The sequence below is a fragment of the Ovis aries genome, chromosome 1, assembly GCF_016772045.2.
Source record: "Ovis aries strain OAR_USU_Benz2616 breed Rambouillet chromosome 1, ARS-UI_Ramb_v3.0, whole genome shotgun sequence".
In the NCBI taxonomy this organism is placed as follows: domain Eukaryota; kingdom Metazoa; phylum Chordata; class Mammalia; order Artiodactyla; family Bovidae; genus Ovis; species Ovis aries.
In genome coordinates, this window is record NC_056054.1 from 31,016,465 (window position 1) to 31,040,556 (window position 24,092).

Here is a 24,092-nt window from a genome sequence, read left to right on the forward strand (position 1 = left end):
ATGGAACAACAGACTGGTTCCAAATAGGAAAAGGAGTATGTCAAGGCTGTATATTGTCACCCTGCTTATTTAACTTCTATGCAGAGTGCATCATGAGAAACACTGGGCTGGAAGAAATACAAGCTGGAATCAAGATTGCTGGGAGAAATATCAATAACCTCAGATATGCAGATGACACCACCCTTATGGCAGAAAGTGAAGAAGAACTAAAACGCCTCTTGATGAAAGTGAAAGAGGAGAGTGAAAAAGTTGGCTTAAAGCTCAACATTCAGAAAACGAAGATCATGGCATCTGGTCCCATCACTTCATGGCAGATAGATGGGGAAACAGTGGAAACAGTGGCTGACTTTATTTTGGGGGGGCTCCAAAATCACAGCAGATGGTGATTGCAGCCGTGAAATTAAAAGACGCTTACTCTTTTTTTTTTTAATTTTATTTTTACTTTATTTTACTTTACAATACTGTATCGGTTTTGCCATACATTGACATGAATCCACCACGGGTATATATGAGCTCCCAATCCTGAATCCCCCTCCCACCTCCCACCCCATATCATCTCTCTGGATCATCCCCATGCACCAGCCCCAAGCATCCTGTATCCTGTATCAAACATAGACTGGCACTTCGTTTCTTACATGATAGTATACATGTTTCAATGCCATTCCCCCAAATCATCCTACCCTCTACCCTCTCCCTCTCCCTCAGAGTCCAAAAGTCCATTCTATACATCTGTGTCTCTTTTGCTGTCTCGCATACAGGGTCATCATTACCATCTTTCTAAATTCCATATATATGTGTCAGTATACTGTATTGGTGTTTTTCTTTCTGGCTTACTTCACTCTGCATAATCAGCTCCAGTTTCATCCATCTCATTAGAACTGATTCAAATTTATTCTTTTTAATGGCTGAATAATACTCCATTGTGTATATGTACCACAGCTTTCTTATCCGTTCATCTGCTGATGGACATCTAGGTTGTTTCCATGTCCTGGCTATTATAAACAGTGCTGCAATGAACATTGGGGTACATGTGTCTCTTTCAATTCTAGTTTCCTCGGTGTGTATGATTACTCTTTGGAGGAAAGTTATGACCAACCTAGATAGCATATTAAAAAGCAGAGACATTACTTTGCCAACAAAGGTCTGTCTAGTCAAGGATATGGTTTTTCCAGTGGTCATGTATGGATGTGAGAGTTGGACTGTGAAGAAAGTTGAGGGCCAAAGAATTGATGCTTCTGAACTGTGGTGTTGGAGAAGACTCTTGAGAGTCCCTCGGACAGCAAGGAGATCCAACCAGTCCATTCTAAAGGAGACCAGTCCTGGGTCATTGGAAGGACTTGTGCTGAGGTTGAAACTCCAATGCTTTGGCCATCTCATGCAGAGAGTTTACTCATTGGAAAAGACTCTGATGCTGGGAGGGATTGGGGGCAGAAAGAGAAGGGGACGACAGAGGATGAGATGGCTGGATGGCATCACCGACTCAATGCACATGAGTTTGGGTGGACTCCAGGAGTTGGTGATGGACAGGGAGGCCTGGTATGCTGCAATTCATAAGGTCACAAAGAATCGGACATGACTGAGAAACTGAACTGAAGGTTTAGCTATGTATCCCCAGGACTTTAATGAAGTCTTTGCACATAGAAATGTTCAATAGTTGTTTTTTAAAATGTACTGATAAAGCTGGAAAATCCTTTATTTGTTCTAAATTATTCAAATAATTCAAATTCAAAATAATTCAAGGAGACTTGCCTGAGTCTCACCATGGTTGCAGACTCTGGAGTGCAATTCTTGGCTGATCCCATATAAACCCATTTTTACTGGGGGGAAAAAAATAGCACTGCTTCACAAAGTACTACTTGCTTGCTATGTGCCAGAGTCTGTTCTAGGAGATAGGACTATGGCAAAGAACAAGGCAAACTTTATTCACATTCTCCTAACACATTCTGGTTAGCGAGTGAGAGAATCAACAGTGAGTGAAGCACAGTGAAAGAAATAGCAGGCAAGGGCCAGGGTTTACACTGCTTTCTCCTGGAGGGTCAGGGACATCTTCTCTGCAGGAGTGTTAGTGGGTCAGAGATCTGATGAGAAGTAGAAGCCCAGCAGGGAAAGGTCATGGGGAAGAACATTCTGTACAGAACAGAGACCAGAGAGGTCCTAAAGCAAGAAAGTTATACTGATGCAGGTTAAAGCTATATTATTTCTAATTTAGGGATAAGACCATCAGATCTAAGATTCAGGCACTTGTCCACCACTCACAGAAGTGGTAGCTAGACTGGAAATTAGGTACAGTCAGAAAGTAACCATATTGAAGGGGTGTGCAGGCATTTTCCAAAGCAGTTCAATCCTCTAGGCCATAGAAAAGAAATATCCTGACTGAACTGGGTCCAAAATAAGCCGCGCTTCTCATTTGACACTCTCCCACTGGGTCATCCATCTCATCCTCTTCTTGTGTCTTTCTCCACCCACCATGTCCAGGTTGTTGACTTCTAAAAGTCTGCCTCCAGACCAGATGTCTGTTATGTCTATTCTGAGCTACAGATCCTTGTCGCCAACTGGAATGCAAGCTCTCCAAAACCAAAGCATTGTCTTACACACAGTAGTTACTGAATAAACATTTGTTGAATGAGTGAATGAGCAACTTAATGAACTGTCTATCCAACTATTAACTGGACACATCCATCTCAACATCTCACAAACACCTGAAATTCAGTGTATCCCAGAATTCCTCATCTCTGCTACTCTCTCCTCCCAACTACCCTTTCCACGTTTCCTCTCCCTCTAAGATCAGTGCACATTCCAGTGCCCAAGTCAGAAGCTTTCCTTTCTCCATTTTTACCCATATCTAACAGGCAATGAAGTCTTCTCAATTCCTAACTCTTTATAATTCTAGAATTTGTCCCCCCACTTCTACATTCTTTCTGGGTTTGCCTTGGTTGAAAATCTTATCATGTCTCTCCTGAATTATTGTAGTAGTCAACTAATTATCTCATTTCTTTCTGTCTCTCCTATATAAGACTCTGTTCTATAAGTGATCATTTAAAAGTATATAAATTGTAAAAGCTGCATTTTCATTCTAAAGATATGGAAAGTACAGAAAAACTTGAAAAAGAGAACAGAAATCACCAACAATTCCACTATGCAGAGATAACTATAGTTATTTTGTGGTTTGGGTACCGTTCCTCCTGGTTTTGCTGTGCACATATTTATTTATCTATTTTAAATCAAAACCTGAATCATGCATTCTCTTTTTGGCTTGGCATTTTATTATGCATGTGTCCCTATACCTTGAAATATTGCCAAATGATTTAAACGCTGTAAATATCACATCAGTTGCATGTAGTATAATTTGTTTAATCATTTTCTAATTATTCACCATTTAGATTCTTTCCAGTTTCACTAATGTGTCTTCAGTGCACATTCTTGGACATAAATTTTTGTCTTTATTTCTGATTATTTCCTTATGACAAATTCCTAGAAATAAAATTATTAGAGCAAATTATATGGCCATGCTTAAGGCTCCTAAGACTTTTGTCAAGTTACATCAGAGAAACTTTTTAAAAATGTGAATTTAATCATGTTATTCCCTTTTGAAAATCTCTAAAGACAGAACTCAGAAACTAGTTCAAACTTCTTGGGTAGATTTATAAGACTACATGGTTTATCCTCAACTTACCTCTCTGACTTCATCTGCCACTGCTCCCACATGTAACCCCTTTATTTTAACCACAACATACTATATATTAATATCAGCTCATGAAATATGTCTGTCCTTTGGAGATGGTTGTGCTCTCTGCCCAGAACATCATGTTCCCTTTTCTTCATCTAGCCATCTCCTATTTGTTGATTCAAAGTTTAACTTTAAGCATCATCTGTATAAGATAGAAAAGATTTTCCATTTAATTGCTTGCTGTGAGTCAGGCTTTAAACTAAAGAAAAAAATTCTTTTCATTTTATAATCACAACCATTTTATCTAAGTATTTATTTCCAACATCAACTGAAGAAACAGGCTCGAGGAATGACAGGCTTCTGTAGTTAAGTGGCAGAGTGGAGATTTAAACCCAAGTCGATCTGACTCTGAGCCGTGTCCTTTACCAATGTGTGTAAAATTTGTCTCCTCTCTGATCTTCCTGCCATTTCAGTTCAGTTCAGTCACTCTGTCATGTCTGATTCTTTGCCACCCCATGGACTGCAGCATGCCAGGCCTCCCTGTCCATCACAAACTCCCGGAGTTTACTCAAACTCATGTCCACTGAGTCGGTGATGCCATCCAACCATCCCACCCTCACTCATCCCCTTCTCCTCCCACCTTCAATCTTTCCCAGCATCAGGGTCTTTTCCAATGAGTCAGTTCTTCGCATCAGGTGGCCAAAGTATTGGAGTTTCACCTTCAGCATCAGTCCTTCCAATGAATATTCAGGACTGATTTCCTTTAAGATGGACTGGTTGGATCTCCTTGCAGTCCAAAGGAGTCTCAATAGTCTTCCTCAGCACCACAGTTCAAAAGCATCAATTCTTCGGCACTCAGCTTTCTTTATAGTCCAACTCTCATATCTATACATGACTACTGGAAAAACCATAGCTTTGACTAGACGGACCTTTGTTGGCAAAGCAATGTCTCTGCTTTTTAATATGCTGTCTAGGATGGTCATAACTTTTCTTCCAAGGAGTAAGCATCTTTTAATTTCATGGCTGCAGTCACCATCTGCAGTGATTTTGGAGGCTCCCCCCAAAATAGTCTGTCACTATTTCCACTGTTTCCCCATCCTGCCATTCAGATTCCTCTTTTATAGGTTTTCAGAATACCCTGGGCTTCCCTTTGTCTTTCTGTTTGTCCATCCAATCAGCCTCCCTCGTTAGACTGGAAATTCCTTGAGGGCAGGAACTATGTCTAATTCACAGTGTAGGAACAAAGTGAATAGTCACTGAATGAATGAGGAATGAATAAACAAACACTGGTTGTACTCTTATAACTCTGACTTCCATTTTCTTTAATTTCCTTTGCTGTCACCGATGATGACTTTATGAGCTTGTCTCCTTGGGGGATCACCACTCATTTCCTCTGATGTCTTGATTCATGCTGGGGTTCGCCAACTGAGCAGAGGTGACATCATGGTCATAGAACTCCTCTGCCAATCAAGGTGGACCCCCAGACAGCATCCTGTGAATCCAGCAGAAAGAGAAAGATGTCAGTTGGGAGTACTGGTAGAAAGTTTGTTTGCCCACACATGCCAGAGTAATGAGAGGAAAGGAAACATAGAAATAGAAAGCAGAGGTTTAATGGGATGGAAAGAGGCTCCAGTGTGAGGCAGGAACTGCCCCTAAAAGGTTAAAAAGAAAAGGAAAATTGAAAATTTGGCACAGAGCTTCAGTTTAAATCAGAGATCAGGTCCATAGGAGTTGTCCACTGAGGCTGTCCCACTGATGTCAAAACTCCTTCCAATCCTTCCCCTCAAACCCTTGATTTCAACAGCAATGTAATGTTTACTTAGGTACATTGAGTTCCACCCCCAGCCCCATAAAAGGCACCCTCCATGGGGTGAGTTTCTGAGAGCTGCTTGGACCACATATTCCACATTTGGTCTCCCAAGTGGCAATTATCCTTTATTTTCTCTTTCCACTGTCACCGCAAACATCTTAGCATCCCCACAAATGCCACCTAAGAGTTCGTGTCACCCAGTCAGAAGTAGCAGAGCAAATATCTGCATACATGCATATACTCACACACAATACTTGCATGCATGTCCAGAGATACACAACCATGTGTTTGCAATTATATGTACATCCTTGCATATAATTAACACATAACCATGTTTTCACATATACTAAAAAAGGCACCCTCTGGGCATATATTTAGTCAAAAAATAATTAATTATTTACTCTGTATTAGCCACTATGCTCCATCCTAAAGAAAAGAAAGATAAGACACTGTCATCGCCTGCAGGAGTTCACAGTCAATAGATGAAATAGACATCTAGTCAATTGCAGAGCCAGATGAGAGTGGAAGTCCAACAAAGCCATCCAGCCCAACCTCTGAGCTCAGAGTTTTTCCAGGGAGGTAGAGGCAGATGTGATCCTTGACAATGACTAGGAAAAGGTAGCTACATTTACAAAAGCAAAGTGATATGAGTTTGGGAGAATTGCAAGCAGTTCAGCATAACTGGATTTTAGAGGACAAGGGGAAAGGTAGATGAATCACAAAAAAAAAATAGGGGTAAAGGGATAAGGAAATATGAATTCATGAAAGGAATTTCATGCTGAAATTCCAAATCTAGCAACATGGCAGACTTCATTAACATAGAACTGCTGTCCCAAGGGAAAAAAAAAAAAAAAAAAAGCACACACACAGAAATACTGAATAAAATATAATAGCTCCCTCCACTGAATACAGATCAAATGAACTCTGATGCATGGATCAGACATTCCATGTATCAGAAATAAAAGGAAAGTATAAAATCAAGGTAATAAGCTTCTAGCTGAAGTTAAAGTGTGTAGAAGCCAAATCAAGCAGTCTTATATATCCATTCAATGAAACTGGACTATTTTCTGAAATTTTCCTGTAGAAAGTTTAAAAAGAGGATAATAAAATTAGATTTGCATAGGCTAGGACCTATGAACCCCCTGGGATTCCTTCCTAGCAGCACAAAGACAAAATGGCTTTCTAAAGACCAGGGTGCATGGGATTCCCACAGAAAACATAAGCCCTGCTGTAGATAAGCTCGCAATAAAAAAATTATAGACCACACAAGCTTAACCTATCTAGTATGCAAAGTGAAGATTAAAATTCAAAGGGATTATACATATTCATACTTACCAGATTGTTAAAATTTAAAATTCTAATAATACCAGTTGTTGAGGATGGAAATCAGTTGCAAAATTTCATATGCTGCTATTAATAGTAATGGCACAAATTTCTTACAGCTACTTCTGAGAGCATGTAGGCAATACTATCTGTTTAAGTGGCGGTATATTATATTCCTACCATTTAGCAATTCCATTTCTTCGTATACTGGAACTAAAGGAAGAAATACATAAAGGAGTCCATTTCTGCATCGTTTGTAACAGCAAACAGCTGAAAAGAATCTAAATGTTCACCAACTTTATAATAGATGAGTAAGGTATGGTTTACCCATACAGTGATGCTATATAGCATGTTACACGAATATTGTAGATCTGTATGCCATCACGTATAAATTGTAAAAACACAATGTTAAGTGATCAGAGCAGATTATTTAAAAAACTACTTTGATACTATTTACATATATACATATTTTAAACTCACAAAACAGTTATATAGAGTTCATGGGTGTATACTTATGTTGAGTTAATAAGAAAACCTGATTTGAAAAGACACACATCAAATTCAGGATAATGGGGAGGGACTTGTGGAATTAAGGGATGGGGCTAAAATTGTATCTTAACTGATTCTTTCTTAGCAACAATGTTTGATTGGAACAAACAGGGCAATATGCTAATCTCTTGTAGTTGAGTGGTAGGCACATGGTTCTTGTGTTATTCTCTGTACATTTTTGAAATGAATTCAAATTTAAAAAGAAGAATAAATACTATGTGAAGGATTGTATTCCCTGAGAAGGTGAATGACATGGTCAGATTTCTGTTTGGAAGGCTCCCTTTGGCCCCTGTGCAGAAGAGTTCTTACCAGAATGTAGACTCAGGCAGGGAAAACCTGATTACTGGAGATTCTTGGAGTTGGTTAAGAGAGACTTAATGAGGGACTTCCCAGGTGATCCAGTGGTTAAAATTCACCTTGAAATGCAGGCGATGCACAGGTTCAGGGAACTAAGATCCCACGTACCACAGAGCAACTAAACCCACAGACCACAACTACTGAGCCCAAGCACTCTGGAGCCTGTACACCACAGCTAGAGAGAAGACCTGGTACAGCCAAATGAATAAATAAATGATATTTTGAAGAGTTAATGAGGCCTCAAATAAAGGGAATAAAGGGAAGGGGTGAGTTTGAAAGCTATTTATGAAGTAAAAATTGCCAATATATTGTCAATCTTTTTCCTTTGGTATTGAGGTTTGTTTTGTTTTGTTTCTTAGTAAACTTTGCTCTTTTCCCACTTTCAGTTGAAGTATGACATAGCAATAGGCAAATACATGAATCCAAGTACACTGCTTAATAAATTTTCACTAAGTGACCAGTACCCATATTAAGTCCTCTCCCAGTCAATATGCACCTAAAGATGATCACAAACCTGACATTTATCATTATAGATAAATATTCTGTTTAAAATATTGATTTGAATTTATTGAAATAACCGAGGCATTTAGTTATCACAGCTTCCCAGGTGGCAGGGTGGTAAAGAATCCACCTGCCAAAGCAGGAGACACAGGAGACGCAGGTTCGATCCCTGGATTGGGAAGATCCCCTGGAGGAGAAAATGGCAACCCACTCCAGTATTCTTACCTGGAGAATCCCATGAACAGAGGAACCTGGCAGGCTACAGTCCATGGGTTCACAAAGAGCTGGACACAGCAGACCTCACACACACACAGTAGTTATCACACAGAATGAGTCGTCCAGATGCCAGTCGGTTCCAGAGCTGATTCACCCAGGGCACTGGGTCAGTGACTCTGTGAGGTTCTGACTTTTCCTTTATGGCTGGCAAGATGGCTGCCACAGCCCCAAACATCACACCTCACAGCAAAACTTTGAAGGAAGGAGGCAGCAATAACCAGGCTACTGAGACATCTCAAGCGCTTTCCTGTTTTCTCAAATACATAGAACATGAGCAGCTTCCCGGAGGCTGGGAAAGTCAGTGATCCCTGTTTTGAGAATCTGTGATGGGAGATGAGTAGAAAAAACAAGATTGGGTATCATTATGACAGTCATATAATGTCCTTGGTTTCCTACCAGGAGCAGCCAATACTAGGAATCAAGTGGTACAGATATTTATTTTTGGTTCAAGTGTAAATGTTTTCTGACTAATGTGTCATCATTGCTTTGGAATTTTCTGTTCTTACCTAACTCCTTGTTTTTGCTTGCTTGTTTTGTTTGTTTTCTTTCTTTTTATTCAGTTTTATTGAGATACAGTTGGCATACAGCACTGTATACATTTAAGGTGTACAGTATAATGTTTGACTTACATATATTGTGAAATGTTTACCACAATGAGTTTAGTCAATATTCATCATCTCTTGTAACACACTCACACAAAAAAAAGATTAAGAAAAGTATTTTTCCCTTGTGATGAGAACTCTTAGGATTTATTTACTCTCTTGACCACTTCCATGTATACCATAGAGCAGCATTAATCACATCATCATGCTGTGCATCACATCCTAGTTCTCATCTTGTAACTGGAAGTCTGTACCTTTTGACCACCTTCCTCCACTTCCACCTCCCTTCAGCCCCTGACTCCAGTAACCACCACAAATCTGATCTCTTTTTCTTTGAGTTTGGTTTCCTTTCTTTTTTTTTCTAAGATAAAATCACGAGCTGTTTTAAACAATGAACTTACAGTGCCTATGGCGTTGGAGTATATAATAAAATAAGGGTGACAGTTAAATTTAAAATTTTATATACATTTTCCAGCCAACATATTTGAGAGGGAAATTATCCTTAAACCAAAATTCAGTTCAGTTCAGCCGCTCAGTCGTGTCCAACTCTGCAACCCCATGAATCGCAGCACGCTGGGCCTCCCTGTCCATCACCAACTCCCAGAGTTCACTCAGACTCACGTCCATCGAGTCCGTGATGCCATCCAGCCATCTCATCCTGGGTCGTCCCCTTCTCCTCCTGCCCCCAATCCCTCCCAGCATCAGAGTCTTTTCCAATGAGTCAACTCTTCGCATGAGGTGGCCAAAGTACTGGAGCTTCAGCTTTAGCATCATTCCTTCCAAAGAAATTCCAGGGCTAATCTCCTTCAGAATGGGCTCTCCTTGCAGTCCAAGGGACTCTCCTTGCAGTCCAAGGGACTCTCAAGAGTCTTCTCCAACACCACATTCTAAAGCATCAATTCTTCGGCACTCAGCCTTCTTCACAGTCCAACTCTCACATCCATACATGACCACAGGAAAAACCATAGCCTTGACTAGACGGACCTTAGTCAGCAAAGTAGTGTCTCTGCTTTTCAATATGTTATCTATGTTGGTCATAACTTTTCTCCCAAGGAGTAAGCGTCTTTTAATTTCATGGCTGCAGTCACCATCTGCAGTGATTTTGTAGCCCAAAAAGATAAAGTCTGACACTGTTTCTACTGTTTCCCATCTATTTCCCATGAATTGATGGTACCAGATGCCATGATCTTCATTTTCTGAATGTTGAGCTTTAAGCCAACTTTTCCACTCTCCTCTTTCACTTTCATCAAGAGGCTTTTAGTTCCTCTTCACTTTCTGCCATAAGGGCGGTGTCATCTGCATATCTGAGGTGATTGATATTTCTCCCGCCAAGCTTGATTCCAGCTTGTGTTTCTTCCAGTCCAGCGTTTCTCATGATGTACTCTGCATAGAAGTTAAATAAGCAGGGTGACAATATACAGCCTTGACGTACTCCTTTTCCTCTTTGGAACCAGTCTGTTGTTCCATGTACAGTCCTAACTGTTGCTTCCTGACCTGCATACAGATTTCTCAAGAGGCAGGTCAGGTGGTCTGGTATTCCCATCTCTTTCAGAATTTTCCACAGTTTATTGTGATCCACACAGTCAAAGGCTTTGGCATAGTCAATAAAGCAGAAATAGATGTTTTTCTGGAACTCTCTTGCTTTCTGATGATCCAGCAGATGTTGGCAATTTGATCTCTGGTTCCTCTGCCTTTTCTAAAACCAGCTTGAATGTCAGGAAGTTCACGGTTCACGTATTGCTGAAGCCTGGCTTGGAGAATTTTGAGCATGACTTTACTAGTATGTGAGATGAGTGCAATTGTGCGGTAGTTTGAGCATTCTTTGGCATTGGCTTTCTTTGGGATTGGAATGAAGACTGACCTTTTCCAGTCCTGTGGCCACTGCTGAGTTTTCCAAATTAGCTGGCATATTGAGTGCAGCACTTTCACAGCATCATCTTTCAGGATTTGAAAGAGCTCAACTGGAATTCCATCACCTCCACTAGCTTTGTTCGTAGTGATGCTTTCTAAGGCCCACTTGACTTCACATTCCAAGATGTCTGGCTCTAGATCCGTGATCACATCATCATGATTATCTGGGTCATGAAATTCTTTTTTGTACAGTTCTTCCGTGTATTCTTGCCACCTCTTCTTAATATCTTCTGCTTCTGTTAGGTCCAGACCATTTCTGTCCTTTATCGAGCCCATCTTTGCATGAAATGTTCCCTTGGTATCTCTAATTTTCTTGAAGAGATCTCTAGTCTTTTCCATTCTGTTCTTTTCCTCTATTTCTTTGCATTGATTGTTGAAGAAGGCTTTCTTATCTCTTCTTGCTATTCTTTGGAACTCTGCAGATGCTTATATCTTTCCTTTTCTCCTTTGCTTTTCATTTCTCTTCTTTTCACAGCTATTTGTAAGACCTCCCCAGACAGCCATTTTGCTTTTTTGCATTTCTTTTCCATGGGGATGGTCTTGATCCCTATCTCCTGTACAATGTCACGAACCTCTGTCCATAGTTCATCAAGCACTCTATCTATCAGATCTAGACCCTTAAATCTATTTCTCACTTCCACTGTATAATCATAAGGGATTTGATTTAGGTCATACCTGAATGGTCTAGAGGTTTTCCCTACTTTCTTTAATTTGAGTCTGAATTTGGCAATAAGGAGTTCATGATCTGAGCCACAGTTAGTTCCTGGTCTTGTTTTTGCTGACTGTATAGAGCTTCTCCATCTTTGGCTGCAACGAATATAATCAATCTGATTTCAGTGTTGACCATCTGGTGACATCCATGTGTAGAGTCTTCTCTAGTGTTGTTGGAAGAGGGTGTTTCCTATGACCAGTGCATTTTCTTGGCAAAGCTCTGTTAGTCTTTGCCCTGCTTCATTCCGTATTCCAAGGACAAATTTGCCTGTTACTCCAGGTGTTTCTTGACTTCCTACTTTTGCATTCCAGTCCCCTATAATGAAAAGGACATCTTTTTTGGGTGTTAGTTCTAAAAGATCTTGTAGGTCTTCATAAAACCGTTCCACTTCAGTTTCTTCAGCATTACTGGTTGGGGCATAGACTTGGATAACTGTGATATTGAATGGTTATGTATATTAAATTACATATATTAAAATCCTTGTTCCTGGCTTATGCTATAAAATTAAAAATTCCCAGGATATAATAAATATCAGCAAAGAATGGACAAACATTAACATTTCTCTAAAGATTATCTTTTCTGATAAAGTAGCGATAATCATTCTTAAATTTGCCTTAAAATGTGACTATCATGTTGAAAGGGTCATGTTAGTTCTTGCCAAAATAACTTAGTTCTAAAAATGAAAATGTCAATTTAACTAAACTACCTCTTAGCATCCCTAAACCCGCATTGTTTTGGTAATTTATAACTCCGTTTGTCATATGTTCTTTCATTTATAAAAGATGTATATCTTAAAAATAAATTGGTTTATTGGGACATAAAAGAAATCAAAACAAGCAAATAGCCACTCTTGAAAATGCATTTATCAGTGACCAATGGAGGAGTCTAGACCTGAAACCCCCAGTGAAAGAAACTCTGACTTTTCATATATTTTACCATTTTCATAATTATACTAATTCCTAGATAACCCAGACTTAGAGGATATAAAATGTAAAGAAGAGGGATTAGAGCCCCAATTTGGAGGGCTCTTCTAGTAGGTGATGAAAAGAACTGGAGAAAGCTTATAACAATCCCTTTTGGTGTCACTCATGACGTGTCTGTTATTTTGCGATTTAGTAACCTAGATTTAGTTGGGCTTCCCAGGTGGCAGAGTGGTAAAGTACTGGCCTGCCAATGCAGGAGATGAAAGAGAAATGCGTTTGATCCCTGGGTTGAGAAGATCCTCTGGAGAAGGTAATGGCAACCCACTCCAAAATTCCTGCCTGGAGAATCTCATGGACAGAGAAGCCTGGTGGGCCACAACCGCAGGGTCACAAAGAGTCAGACACAACTGAGCAACTGAGCACAAACAACCTAAATTTAGTTATTTTGACTCTACCAATTCCATTAATCACTAACCGCTTATCTTACATCATTTTCCCTCTTGGCACATAAGAGTTTGGGTTTTGTTTTTTGTGTTTCACATTTTCACCAGCAATTATTTTTTTTATACCTTGTTTTTTGATATTAGTCATTCTAACAGGCATGAGGTAATATCTCATTATGGTTTTGATTAGCATTTCCATAGTGATTAGTAAAGTAGAGCATCTTTTCGTGTACCTGTTGGTCATCCATATACTTTGGAAAAATGTCTACCTAGGACCATTATCCATTTTTAAATTGGATTATATGTTTTTTGCTATTAAGTTATATGATTTATTTATATTTGGGGGGTATTAACGCCTTATAGGGTATAAAGTCTGCAGATATTTATCTTCCCTTTCAGTAGACTTTTTGTTGATTGTTTCTTTTAATGTGAGTTTGCTTATTTTGAACTTCATAAAAACATACTGTATGTATTCTGTTGTGCTTGTTTCCATTCACTCAATATTCTTTCTGTGAAATTTATTCGTATTGTTGTGCATTGAAGGGGTTTGTTCATTTTCATTGCTAAATGGTATCCTCGTGTGAATGTTTAATTTCATTATTTAATGATCTGCTCAGTCATTGATGTGGATTTGAGTTGTTTCCAGTTTTGGTGAGAATATATACATCCCTCTGTTGGGTGTATATTTAGGGAGGAGTGGAATTTAAGGAGGATGGGGTATGTGCATTATTGACTTTAGTAGATACTCCCAACATTTTCCAATTTGCATCCCTGCTGCAGTGAATGAGAATTCAGCTGTTTTACCTCTTCAACAACATTTCGTACTACCAGTTTTTTTTTTTTTTAATTAGACAAGGGTGTCACAAGTATGAAGCAATATCTCACTGTGATTTTAATTTGGATTTCCCTATGACTAATGAAGCTGAGCACACTTCTATGTTTGTCTACCATTTGTATACCCTCATTTCAGTTCAGTTCAGGTGCTCAGTAGCATCTAACTCTTTGCAGCCTCATGGAGTGCAGCATGCCAGGCCTCCCTGTCCATCACCAACTCCTGGAGTTTACTCAGACTCATATCCATTGAGTCAGTAATGCTATTCAACTACCTCATCCTCTGTCATGCCCTTCTCCTCCCACCTTCAATCTTTCCCAGCATCAGGGTCTTTTCAAATGAGTCAGTTCTTCACATCAGGTGGCCAAAGTATTGGAGTTTCAGCTTCAGCATCAGTCCATCTAGTGAATATTCAGGACTGATTTTCTTTAGGATGGACTGGTTGTATCTCCTTGCAGTCCAAAGGACTCTCAAGAATCTTCTCCAACACCACAGTTCAAAAGCATCAATTCTTTGGCACTCGGCTTTCTTTATAGTCCAACTCTCACATCCATACATGACCACTGGAAAAACCAAAACTTTGACTAGATGGACCTTTGTTGGCAAAGTAATGTCTCTGCTTTTTAATATGCTGCCTAGGTTGGGTCATAACTTTCCTTCCAAGGAGTAAGAGTCTTTTAATTTCATGGCTGCTGTCACCATCTGCAGTGAATTTGGAGCCCCCCCAAAATAAAGTCTGACACTGTTTCCCCATCTATTTGCCATGAAGTGATGGGACCAGATGCCATGATGTTAGTTTTCTGAATGTTGAGTTTTAAGCCAGCTCTTTCACTCTCCTCTTTCACTTTCATCAAGAGGCTCTTTAGGTCTTCTTCACTTTCTGCCATAAGGGTGTTGTCATCTGCATATCTGAGGTTATTGATATTTCTTCCAGCAATCTTGATTCCAGCTTGTGCTTCATCCAGCCCAGCATTTCTCACGATGTACTCTGCATAGAGAGTTAAATAAGTACGGTGTCAATATACGGCCCTGGAGTGGGGGCTGCGCCGCACTAGAGTGACTTTGAGGAGACACCACATGTCCAAGGTCAGAGAAGCCCCACCAAGACGGCAGGCACTGGAGCGGTGGCTGTGCAGCACTGGAGCAACTTTGAGGAGATACCCTCTGTTAGAAAGTTCTAAAAATGGATCGTCTCTCTTCTTCTTAGTCATCATTATTCACAAACCATTCTGATATCAAAAGAATACTACCAAAGCTTCGCTGATTCTAACATTCCCCTCTGATATCTGGGGCCATTCATGCCTTGTCTTCTCTTCGAAGGAGGTGAAGAGAATCCAAATGTGATGTGTGCATTCAAGTTTTCCAAAGACTGCAGTGGGCTGTTGAAGGCAAAGTTAGCATCATTGGAAGGGTTCATCCAGAAGCTGGAATTTTTTTCAGGGTTGGATGTTCTAGAAGGGATGCTTACCAGAGATGGGGAGAGGGTCCACATGGAGGACATCAATGTCTAATTAACTCATTCTACTCATTACGCTCCTGCAACACTTCACATAGGCTCCTCCGCCCATTATCATACTACCATAATCACTTCATTGGAAGGACTGATGCTAAAGCTGAAACTCCAATACTTTGGCCACCTCACGCCAAGAGTTGACTCATTGGAAAAGACTCTGATGCTGGGAGGGACTGGGGGCAGGAGGAGAAGGGGACGACAGAGGATGAGATGGCTGGATGGCATCACTGACTCGATGGACATGAATTTGGTTGAACTCCAGGAGTTGGTAATGGACAGGGAGGCCTGGCGTGCTGTGATTCATGGGGTCGCAAAGAGTCGGACACGACTGAGCAACTGAACTGAACTGAACTGATAATCACTTACTCACTCACTTGTCTCTTCTCCTAGACCTACATCTTGCAGAGCCCTTTCCATTCATGTCGTTGGTGCAGATAGTGTAAACAGGCTTTGGCCATTGGTAGATAGATCTCAGGAAAGCCACCATCAGACAGGATAGGTCCTCCAGCTGTTATCTCTCTTAACTTGTTCTTTCTTTGTAACTCTCGTCTTAGTTCTTAATTACCTAAATGATTATTTGACTCTTTGCATCCTTCTCTAACTCACAAGTCCCTTGAAGTTGCGATCTCGTCCCTTTTACCCACTGTCCTTCATGGATTTACCAGTGCGTGGTACAGAGTACTTAATAATTATTAATCAACAAATAACTGAAATAATTTGAATCTGAATCCCAGAGCTGCACTATATTATGGCATGGTTCCATCTTTGCTTAAGTGAAAGTGTTATTCACTTAGTCATGTCTTTGCAACCCCATGAAATTCTCCAGGCAAGAATACTGGGTAGGGTAGCCATTCCCTTCTCCAGGGGATCTTCCCGACTCAGAGATCGAACCCATGTCTCCTCCATTGCAGGCAGATTCTTTACCCACTGAGCCATAAGGGAAGCCCATCTTTCCCTTAAGTACCCATGAAGTGGTGCTACTTCTTACTGAGACTAGTTTAATTCATCAAGTACTATTGGATAAGTATAATGGGAAGACAGGGAGACTAGTAGTATGCAGTGACTTGATCTCCACAGCTCCTCCACTAACTTGCTATGTATCCCCCTCCTCCTGCTAGCAAGTTATTTTATCTATCTGGACCTTTGTTCCCCTAGATTTGAAGGGAAAACTTCAGACTCTGGCCTTAAGAATCTCCCTCTCTGCATTCTGGGATCCAAAGTTATGTCTACTCACAGGAAAATGCCGAAAAAATGCTGAATTAGGACAGGGATCTGAGCGGGGATATCAAATGGAGTTTGCCTGGCTGGATTTTAAAATTGCTTGAGACCAGTGACTCCTTTTTTCCTTCCATTTTCTCGTTTAAATAGGACTATCTATAACTGTTATTCCATGCCTGTCCCATTGTAGAATTTTGGGAGCAGATAACTTATCTCTTCAGTTTCACAAATTCATAGATTTATAGATGGAGAGCAATTGTGCCTCAGGATAGACTAAACCCAGAACCTCATTCTTACCTTACTTAGATGATGTAGTTTGGATGATGAGATTTGAGATTTTGAATTGATGTTATAATGTGTTGAGACTTTGGGGAATGTTGGGATAGGGTGAATGTACTTTGAATATGGGATGGATGTAAATCTTCGGGAGCCAGAGGTAGGCAGAATAATGGTCCCCTCAAAGATGTCCACGTCCTAATCCCTGGGACCTGTGAATATGTTGTATAACATGACAAAGGGGGAATTAAGCAATTAAAGTAGGAGATGGAATTAAGGTTGCTAATCAGCTGACTGTAACTTGGGTAGATTATCCTGGACTATCTGAGTGGATCCAATGTCATCTTCAGGGCCCTAAATGTGGAAGGGGCGGCAGAAGAGAATCAGAGAGATGACAGAATAAGGAGGACTCAGCCCAACATTGCTGGCTTTGAAGAGAGGAAACAAACCAAAGAAAGTGGATGACCACAGTAAGTTGGAAAAGACCAGGAAACTGCCTCTAGCACCTCCAGAACTTGGAGGTGATACACTTGTGCTGTTTTAAGCCACAAGTTAGTGGGTAATTTTTTTACAGCAGCAATAGGAAAGGAATCCGAGTTCTGGCCTATGGTTCACTCCTCCACAATCTTAAACATCATCTTTGCATTCCTTCGTATTCCTTATTTCTCAAAATCAGAACTCCTGAAAGAATCAAAAGCAATAAACAGGCTGCAGTGCCTGGCACACTAGTGCTTAAACGATGTTAGTGTCCAGCTTCCCCTCCTCTTCCAGGCTGAGGAAACACAGAAGAAAGTGAGTGAGGGAAAGTCGCTCAGTTGTGTCCAACTCTTTGCGACCCCATGGACTGTAGCCCACCAGGCTCCTCTGTCTGTGGAATTCTCCAGGCAAAAAATACTGGAGTGGGTAGCTGTTCCCTTCTTCAGGGGATCAGAGAGGAAAAGCAGGAGCCAAATGTCATTCTTAGCAGTGCACCCTCCTGCCTTTGATGTCGCTGGGTGTGTAAAGGATTGCCTCAGTGAACTCCCCAAGCACAACTGATTGACAGCCTGCTCCTTATCTGCCTTTGGGGGACCCACAACTCCCCCCTCCCTGGGGAAACCCCCCTTTAGAATACAAAAGCTCTTTAGAAGCTGAGGGCTTTCTGAGAGGAGAGCAGGACCAGAGCGTCACTCTGCAAACAGGCTCTTGGAGATGAAAGAGCTCAGGGCATCAGTATCTACACCGCAGCTACTGTATTTTCCAGGGAGAGAATCCCACGGTGGTGCCTGGCGGGGGAGGGGAGCCCATGAAGGAGTATGGCCTCCTCCCAGCCCCCTACCACTGAGACCAACCCCCCTCAACTATTCCAAGTCTCCAGCTCCCTCCTTAGTTGTTATGAGCTTTTATTTAAAAAGCACATTTAATACACGTATAGTTTCGCAGATACAAGTTTTCACTTTGTATTCTACAAAAGTCTTTGAATATTATTCTCTTTACAAAATGGAACCTTACAAAAATACTGGCAATTTAATGTTTTTATACAGTTTTATCTAGTTGCAGTTATTTCTTTCATTGTAAAAACATCTACCACAGAACTACGGTATTTTAGTTGATATTAAAAAAAATTAAATTCCATGCTTTTTTAAGCAGCTAATGTAAATAACACAGGTCGAGACACAGTTTATAATCATAGTGGATATAGCTAAAATTGTTTCAGAAATAATATTTTACATAGTTAACTTTTAATGTTTTATACATTATTTATATAATATTTATATATAAAAATCATAGCTTGCTATAAGTTGAAATGAAAGGACGGCTTCTGTAGTAAGGCTGTGCATGTGGTTGACCCATGTGGTTACATTTAGCCCTTTGAAAGGTGTGCATCCGAGATCTGAAAGCATTTCTTCCTTCCTCCTTTCCTCAAAGGTTCAGTAGAAGCGGTCCCTGACTGCTGCCTCAAATGGGACCTTGCTTGGAAGGACACTTATGGAGAGAGGATGAGGAAACTCTACGGAGATTTAACCCACGTGTTCTGCCCAGCAGAACCTACCAAACACTGCCCTAGAGATCGACCCCAAGACAATAGTGCTTTACACAGCTTAGCAAGAGTGGCTCCCCCAGAGACCCTGCCCCTGTCAGCTCCGTTATCTGGAAGGGCTGCCTCTAGTATAGGAGACTATCTGCTACTCTGGCTCATTCAGACTGTGAGTAGCCAAAGGGTTGCTTCATTTTTCATTCTGCCCTCTTCGTTCCTCCATCTCTTGCATGGAAGGCTGCTTTCCATCAGCTGATGGCAGACCACATCTGTGCTCGTCTCCAGGCCCTCAGAGGCCATCCCGGTGGGCACCCAGCAAGGGTTTCCAGGGAGAAAGCAGTAGCCGAAGCTAATCATCACTACTTGAGTGTGCCAGTGCCCGGGTGATTGCTGTACACAACATCAGCATCCTGTAACTGACACTTCAGCATCACAGGATGGTGCGTCAAGAGAAGACACAGGAGGGCCTGAACCCTCCAGCTCTTCCAAAATTGTGCTATTTGTGAAATTCACTCATCCACAAAGAGTCACCTAATCACTGTAAGTGAGGGACTGTGGTTGCTGGCCTATGGGCTGAGGAAGTGAGTGATGAGCCCTCATGACTGGGAATCTGGATTCAGGATTTGATCTCTGGACTGAGCAGACCTGCTCTTTTCTTATATTTAAAAGCAAAAACAAACAGACCAGTAAGGTTCCTGAACCAGAATCACAGTGGAGAATCGAGTGGTGTGGACACAAGACGGGAGCCCCCAATGGCTAGTTTGCTGATTCAGTGCTATTTCTGGCGTCATGTGCTACAAGGTGAATGTGAGCTTTCCCAACAGGCCTGGAATTCCTCAGGTCACAAAGGTGACCAGCAGACTCTACTCAAATCGTCTTAGTGTTTGTTCCAGAACAAGCCCGTGTTCACTAGAACATGAACACTTAAACCAACTGCATATCCAGGATCCCCGCACTTGCTGTTAGTTTGCTGTTGTTTCCATATAGGTGAACGCTACCTATTTTGGAAGGCCACAAGGTAAGACTTTTTTTTTTTTTTTTTCCTTTTTAAAAATCAGTCGGGCAAAAAGTTTTTCCCTACATTCTACTGTCTGATGAGATTGGAGAGCAGCAAAACTTGCTGTCAGCAGTCATTTCCAAAAACAGCTCAGGAGGTGGGTGGCACCTACACCATGTTGTGGTGATTGCTCCTGTCGATAATGTCCACAGGTGAAAGCATGTCCTTCCTGATGGCAGAGGGAGGCAGGGAGAGTGTTGCCTTGGTCTTGAAGAGGTCAGACACGAAGAAAACCTAGAAGCATAAAATCAGAGATCCCAATCAGTCATTAATATTTGGGCCTTGGGGACAGGCAAAGGGAAGATCCTAGGAGTGTGGACTTTAGGAAAAGGGGCCCCCAAACTTTAAATAGGGAAGGACCACAAAGACTACGGGCTTCCCCAAAGGCTCAGCAGGTAAAGAATCTGCCTGCAATGCAGGAGACACAGGAGACGTGGGTTGGATCCCTGAGTCAAGACGATTCCCTGGAGGAGGAAATGGCAACTCATTCCAGTATTCTTGCCTGAAAAATCCTATGGACAGAGCAGTCTAGGCGGCTACAGGCCAAAGGGTTGCAAAGAGTCGGACACGACTGAGCAACTAAACACACAACAACATGGAGACCACAGAGTCCAATTCTTATTGCACAGAGAGGGAAACTGAGGTCCAGAGAAGGGTAGTGACAGGCCCAAAGTTGCACAGCCAGGGTAGGAGCAGACCTCATATCCATGGGCTCTCAGTCCAGTGCTCCCTATCTACATGCCCCACTTCCTTATTTCTCAAGGTAAATGAATAGCAGTGAAAGATAAGTTCTCAAACAAAGGAAGCATTAGTCACCGTCATTAGTCCTCAATACTTTCCCTTTCCTCACAAAGGAATCTAGGGTGTAACCCAAAGAGATCAGCCAATATGAATTCCTATCAGCAGGCACTGGAGCAAGGAAGTAGTCATGATCACTTTTTCCTGAAAGCCCAGTGATGTCAACAAGCTGATGGAGGTCAAGAAGCCAGGGTCTCTTGGCTGAAGGAGTCAGCAACTAACCCGGAGGAAAGGTCAATGAAAACTCTCCTATCACTCATTCCCAACCTCCTTCCTCCTTCTGAGCATATGACCTCACTAAGTCGTCTTAGAATCACTGAGAAACGTTTACTGAGTGCTTACTCACTAGTGTATAAGGATGGCTTAGGCAGAGTTTCTGCCTCAATTAGCTTATGATGAAAGATTCAAGAACTTGCTCAGTTACCCAAGTAAGAGAAATTTATGCTTTGTATTAGGTGAGAAAATAAATACCCAGATCCCCATTTGAGCAACTTAGCAACAGGAGTTTGTACTAAGTAACTGTAAGAGGCAGCTGTCAGTCATGTAATTTAATAGGAAACATATGGCTGGGTTTCGAAATGGGGACTAAAACACTTCAAAGTTCCTACATCTAACAGCTTTCTGGATGGAAGCGTCTTTGTCCTGAAGATGGTAATGCACTCACTAATAAGGACAGCCCTGTGACTTCATTCTGGACACATTACAGGCAAAAAAAAAAAAAAAAAAATGAAGTTCTTAGTAAGACTGCACCAACACCAAGGCTGTAACAGCCAGAGCCTGGCCACAGAAGGGACTTGTATCCTTTGTTGAACCAATTTCCACAGTGTTCTCTCTAGTGATACAGTCATCAGCAAAATGCAACCAAAATCACTGGGGATGCTGGTTATCACTGGACACTGGTTACCTTGGGAGAACTCAGTGACTAGAAGACCAAAAAGGAAACAGTGGCTTACTAGCCACCACAAAATCCTTTGTACATTTTGAGTTTTTGTACCCATTTCATAGATGACCTACTCAAGCATTTTATCATTCCTTTGTTGAAAAAAAATAAGAAGGGCCAGACAATTTCTTAAGTTATAAGAAAGTGAAAAAAAAAGAAAAAAGAAAGTGAAATATTAGTCAAGAAATGGAACATTTGAAAACATTTACATTCTGAGTGCAATTGAATGGACCCTTTGCAAAGGAAAAAATTAAACATTTTGTCTCATTTTCTAAGGAGGTGTGAACAGTGAGAGCCGTGACACAGGAAGGTGTGTCTCGTAGCCAGGGACAAGTTGAGACTCAGGAGAGAAAAGGTCTGTTCAGTCCTGCCAGGAGGCCTGAGGCTGCCCTGCCTGGGAATTCTACCAAAAAGTGGGGAAGGGGGCTTTCAGATGCCTCAGTATAAGGAAATCTGAACAAACACAGTTAAATGTAGAGATCAATAAAACTTTTCAACTGTTCTCTGACAGGTGTATAACCTATGTCCTCATGGCTACCTGGAAATTACCTTCTCTTTCCTCCTTCTCTCTGTACCCAAGAAAGAGGTTTCAGTCAGTCCCTCCATTGCTGGCTCTCAACTCCACTTCCTCTAGCCCAGCAGCGAGCCTCACCAAATAAAGGCTCTTACTGATCTCATTTCTTAGAGATCTTTCTTCCAGCCTGCATGCCATCTACTGAGGGCAAAGAGAGCAGAGGACACCGTCAAACAAACATCCCTCCCTTCAAGATCCTGACACCACCTCTGTCTACTGGCTGATTTCCCAATTTAATTTCCTGAGCTCACACCCAATACATATTAAAAGTTTCCGTTTCCTAACTGCGAGATAAGAATGAAATGAAGGTTAAAGGCGAGAAAGTACTTGATAAGAATTCTAAACCTGTGTTTGGCACATAGTTCAATAAAAGGTGTACCTTGTCTGGGAACCAGAGTCATGTCTGGGCCTAGAGTAAGCCATGTGCTCTTGTGTCTGCAAAACTTTGCTCATCAGCCTTTCTTCTGATAGGAGGCTTCTTAAGGATGGAGTCCAATCCCGATCATCCTGCATCCCCTGCACACTGCATTGAACCTTGCATATAGTAGGAGCTTATAAAATGTTTGGTGTCGAAATTCTACATTTCTCCCTACTGGAAGCTGGCACTCTGGCCTTGGATCTTCTCACCATGTAGAACTCTTACAGACCTCAGGGGGATCGAATCCTTCCACACCAACTGCACACAGCCCCACAGCAGGATGAAAAGTAGACTCTGGTCCAGCAGGATCCCCCTGTAAGCTATATTTCACCTTCCGCGTGGCTTGAAGTTACAACAAACACTTTTTTGGGGATCATGAAACATGATCCTGTTGAGACTCAAACAGGGCTCTGCCTTCTTCATGCTTGAGCAGCAGAACACAAAAAGGACTAGAAAAACTGAAAACTTTTTGTCCTGGAGCAGTTCTATTTTCCACAGAAGATGATTTCCACCCAGAAAGAAAACCCAGAAGCCCAGGCTGTGAAGTGTCTGTACAAATTAGGTGACTACCCCAGGTGTGTGGGACAAACCCCCTCCCAGCCCATAGCCCACCGCACAGAACTTCTCTGCCATGGGAAAGTACCAGCAGACATCAGTCTCAGCAAACAAAATCGATGTGCCAAGCACCACTAAGAGTTCTAAGATCTCTCGCCCTGAGCATATGCTTTCAATTCCTAGTCTCCTCTTCTCTGCATTTCATAAATTGCCTTTTTGAAAAGCACCATCAGTAAACACTTATTGAACATCTGCTCTGTTCCAAGCCCTGAGATGATAAAGATAATTATACAGAAGACAGAATTCTTTGCCCTTTAAGAGCTCACAGGTCAATGAGGGAGAGATCCAGGTAAATAGAGCAATACAATAGCGTGGTTTAGGATTATGATAGAGGGAAGCCAGGGTGTTAAAGCAGTAGTACAGAGAACACGCCATCTAACCCAGGATGAAGGGGAGGGAAGAGGGGCTGAGAAAGCTTCCCCCAAAGGTGGTCTATTTGAGCTTCGCTTTGAAGGATAAGTAGGAGGGAGCCAGGTGGTGAACGCCAGGAATGTTCTAGGCAAAGGGAGTAGCACATGCAGAGGGGGTGAGGGAGCCCAGCGAGTCCGGGAGCTGTGGGAAGCTCAGCATAGGGAGGGCCGAGCGGTGAGGGGGGCTGGAGGGGGCGCCAGATCTTGAGAAGGAGTAGGACACAGCCTGAGGAGCCACAGTCAAGGCTGAAGCAGGAAAGCAGCGCAGTGGGGAGACCTGCATTAAGATCACGATTATCTAAGAAGAAGGCATCAGGAAGGGAGCTGGGCGCCTGAAAGCAGGGATACTG

The 24,092-nt window shown here is 41.7% G+C and overlaps 1 protein-coding gene across 2 annotated transcripts in view; it reads right to left on the minus strand.

Annotated features, from left to right (window-relative positions):
- Nucleotides 1-18,278: 18,278 nt before the first annotated feature.
- PLPP3 (phospholipid phosphatase 3) overlaps nt 18,279-24,092 on the minus strand; it is an 87,530-nt gene continuing 81,716 nt past the window's right edge. For both annotated transcript variants that reach the window (XM_012154685.5, XM_004002014.6), the window contains one exon: nt 18,279-20,221. In XM_012154685.5, coding sequence (XP_012010075.1) covers nt 20,096-20,221 — 126 coding nt within the window. In that variant the 3' untranslated portion in view covers nt 18,279-20,095. The remainder of the gene's footprint in view (nt 20,222-24,092) is intronic.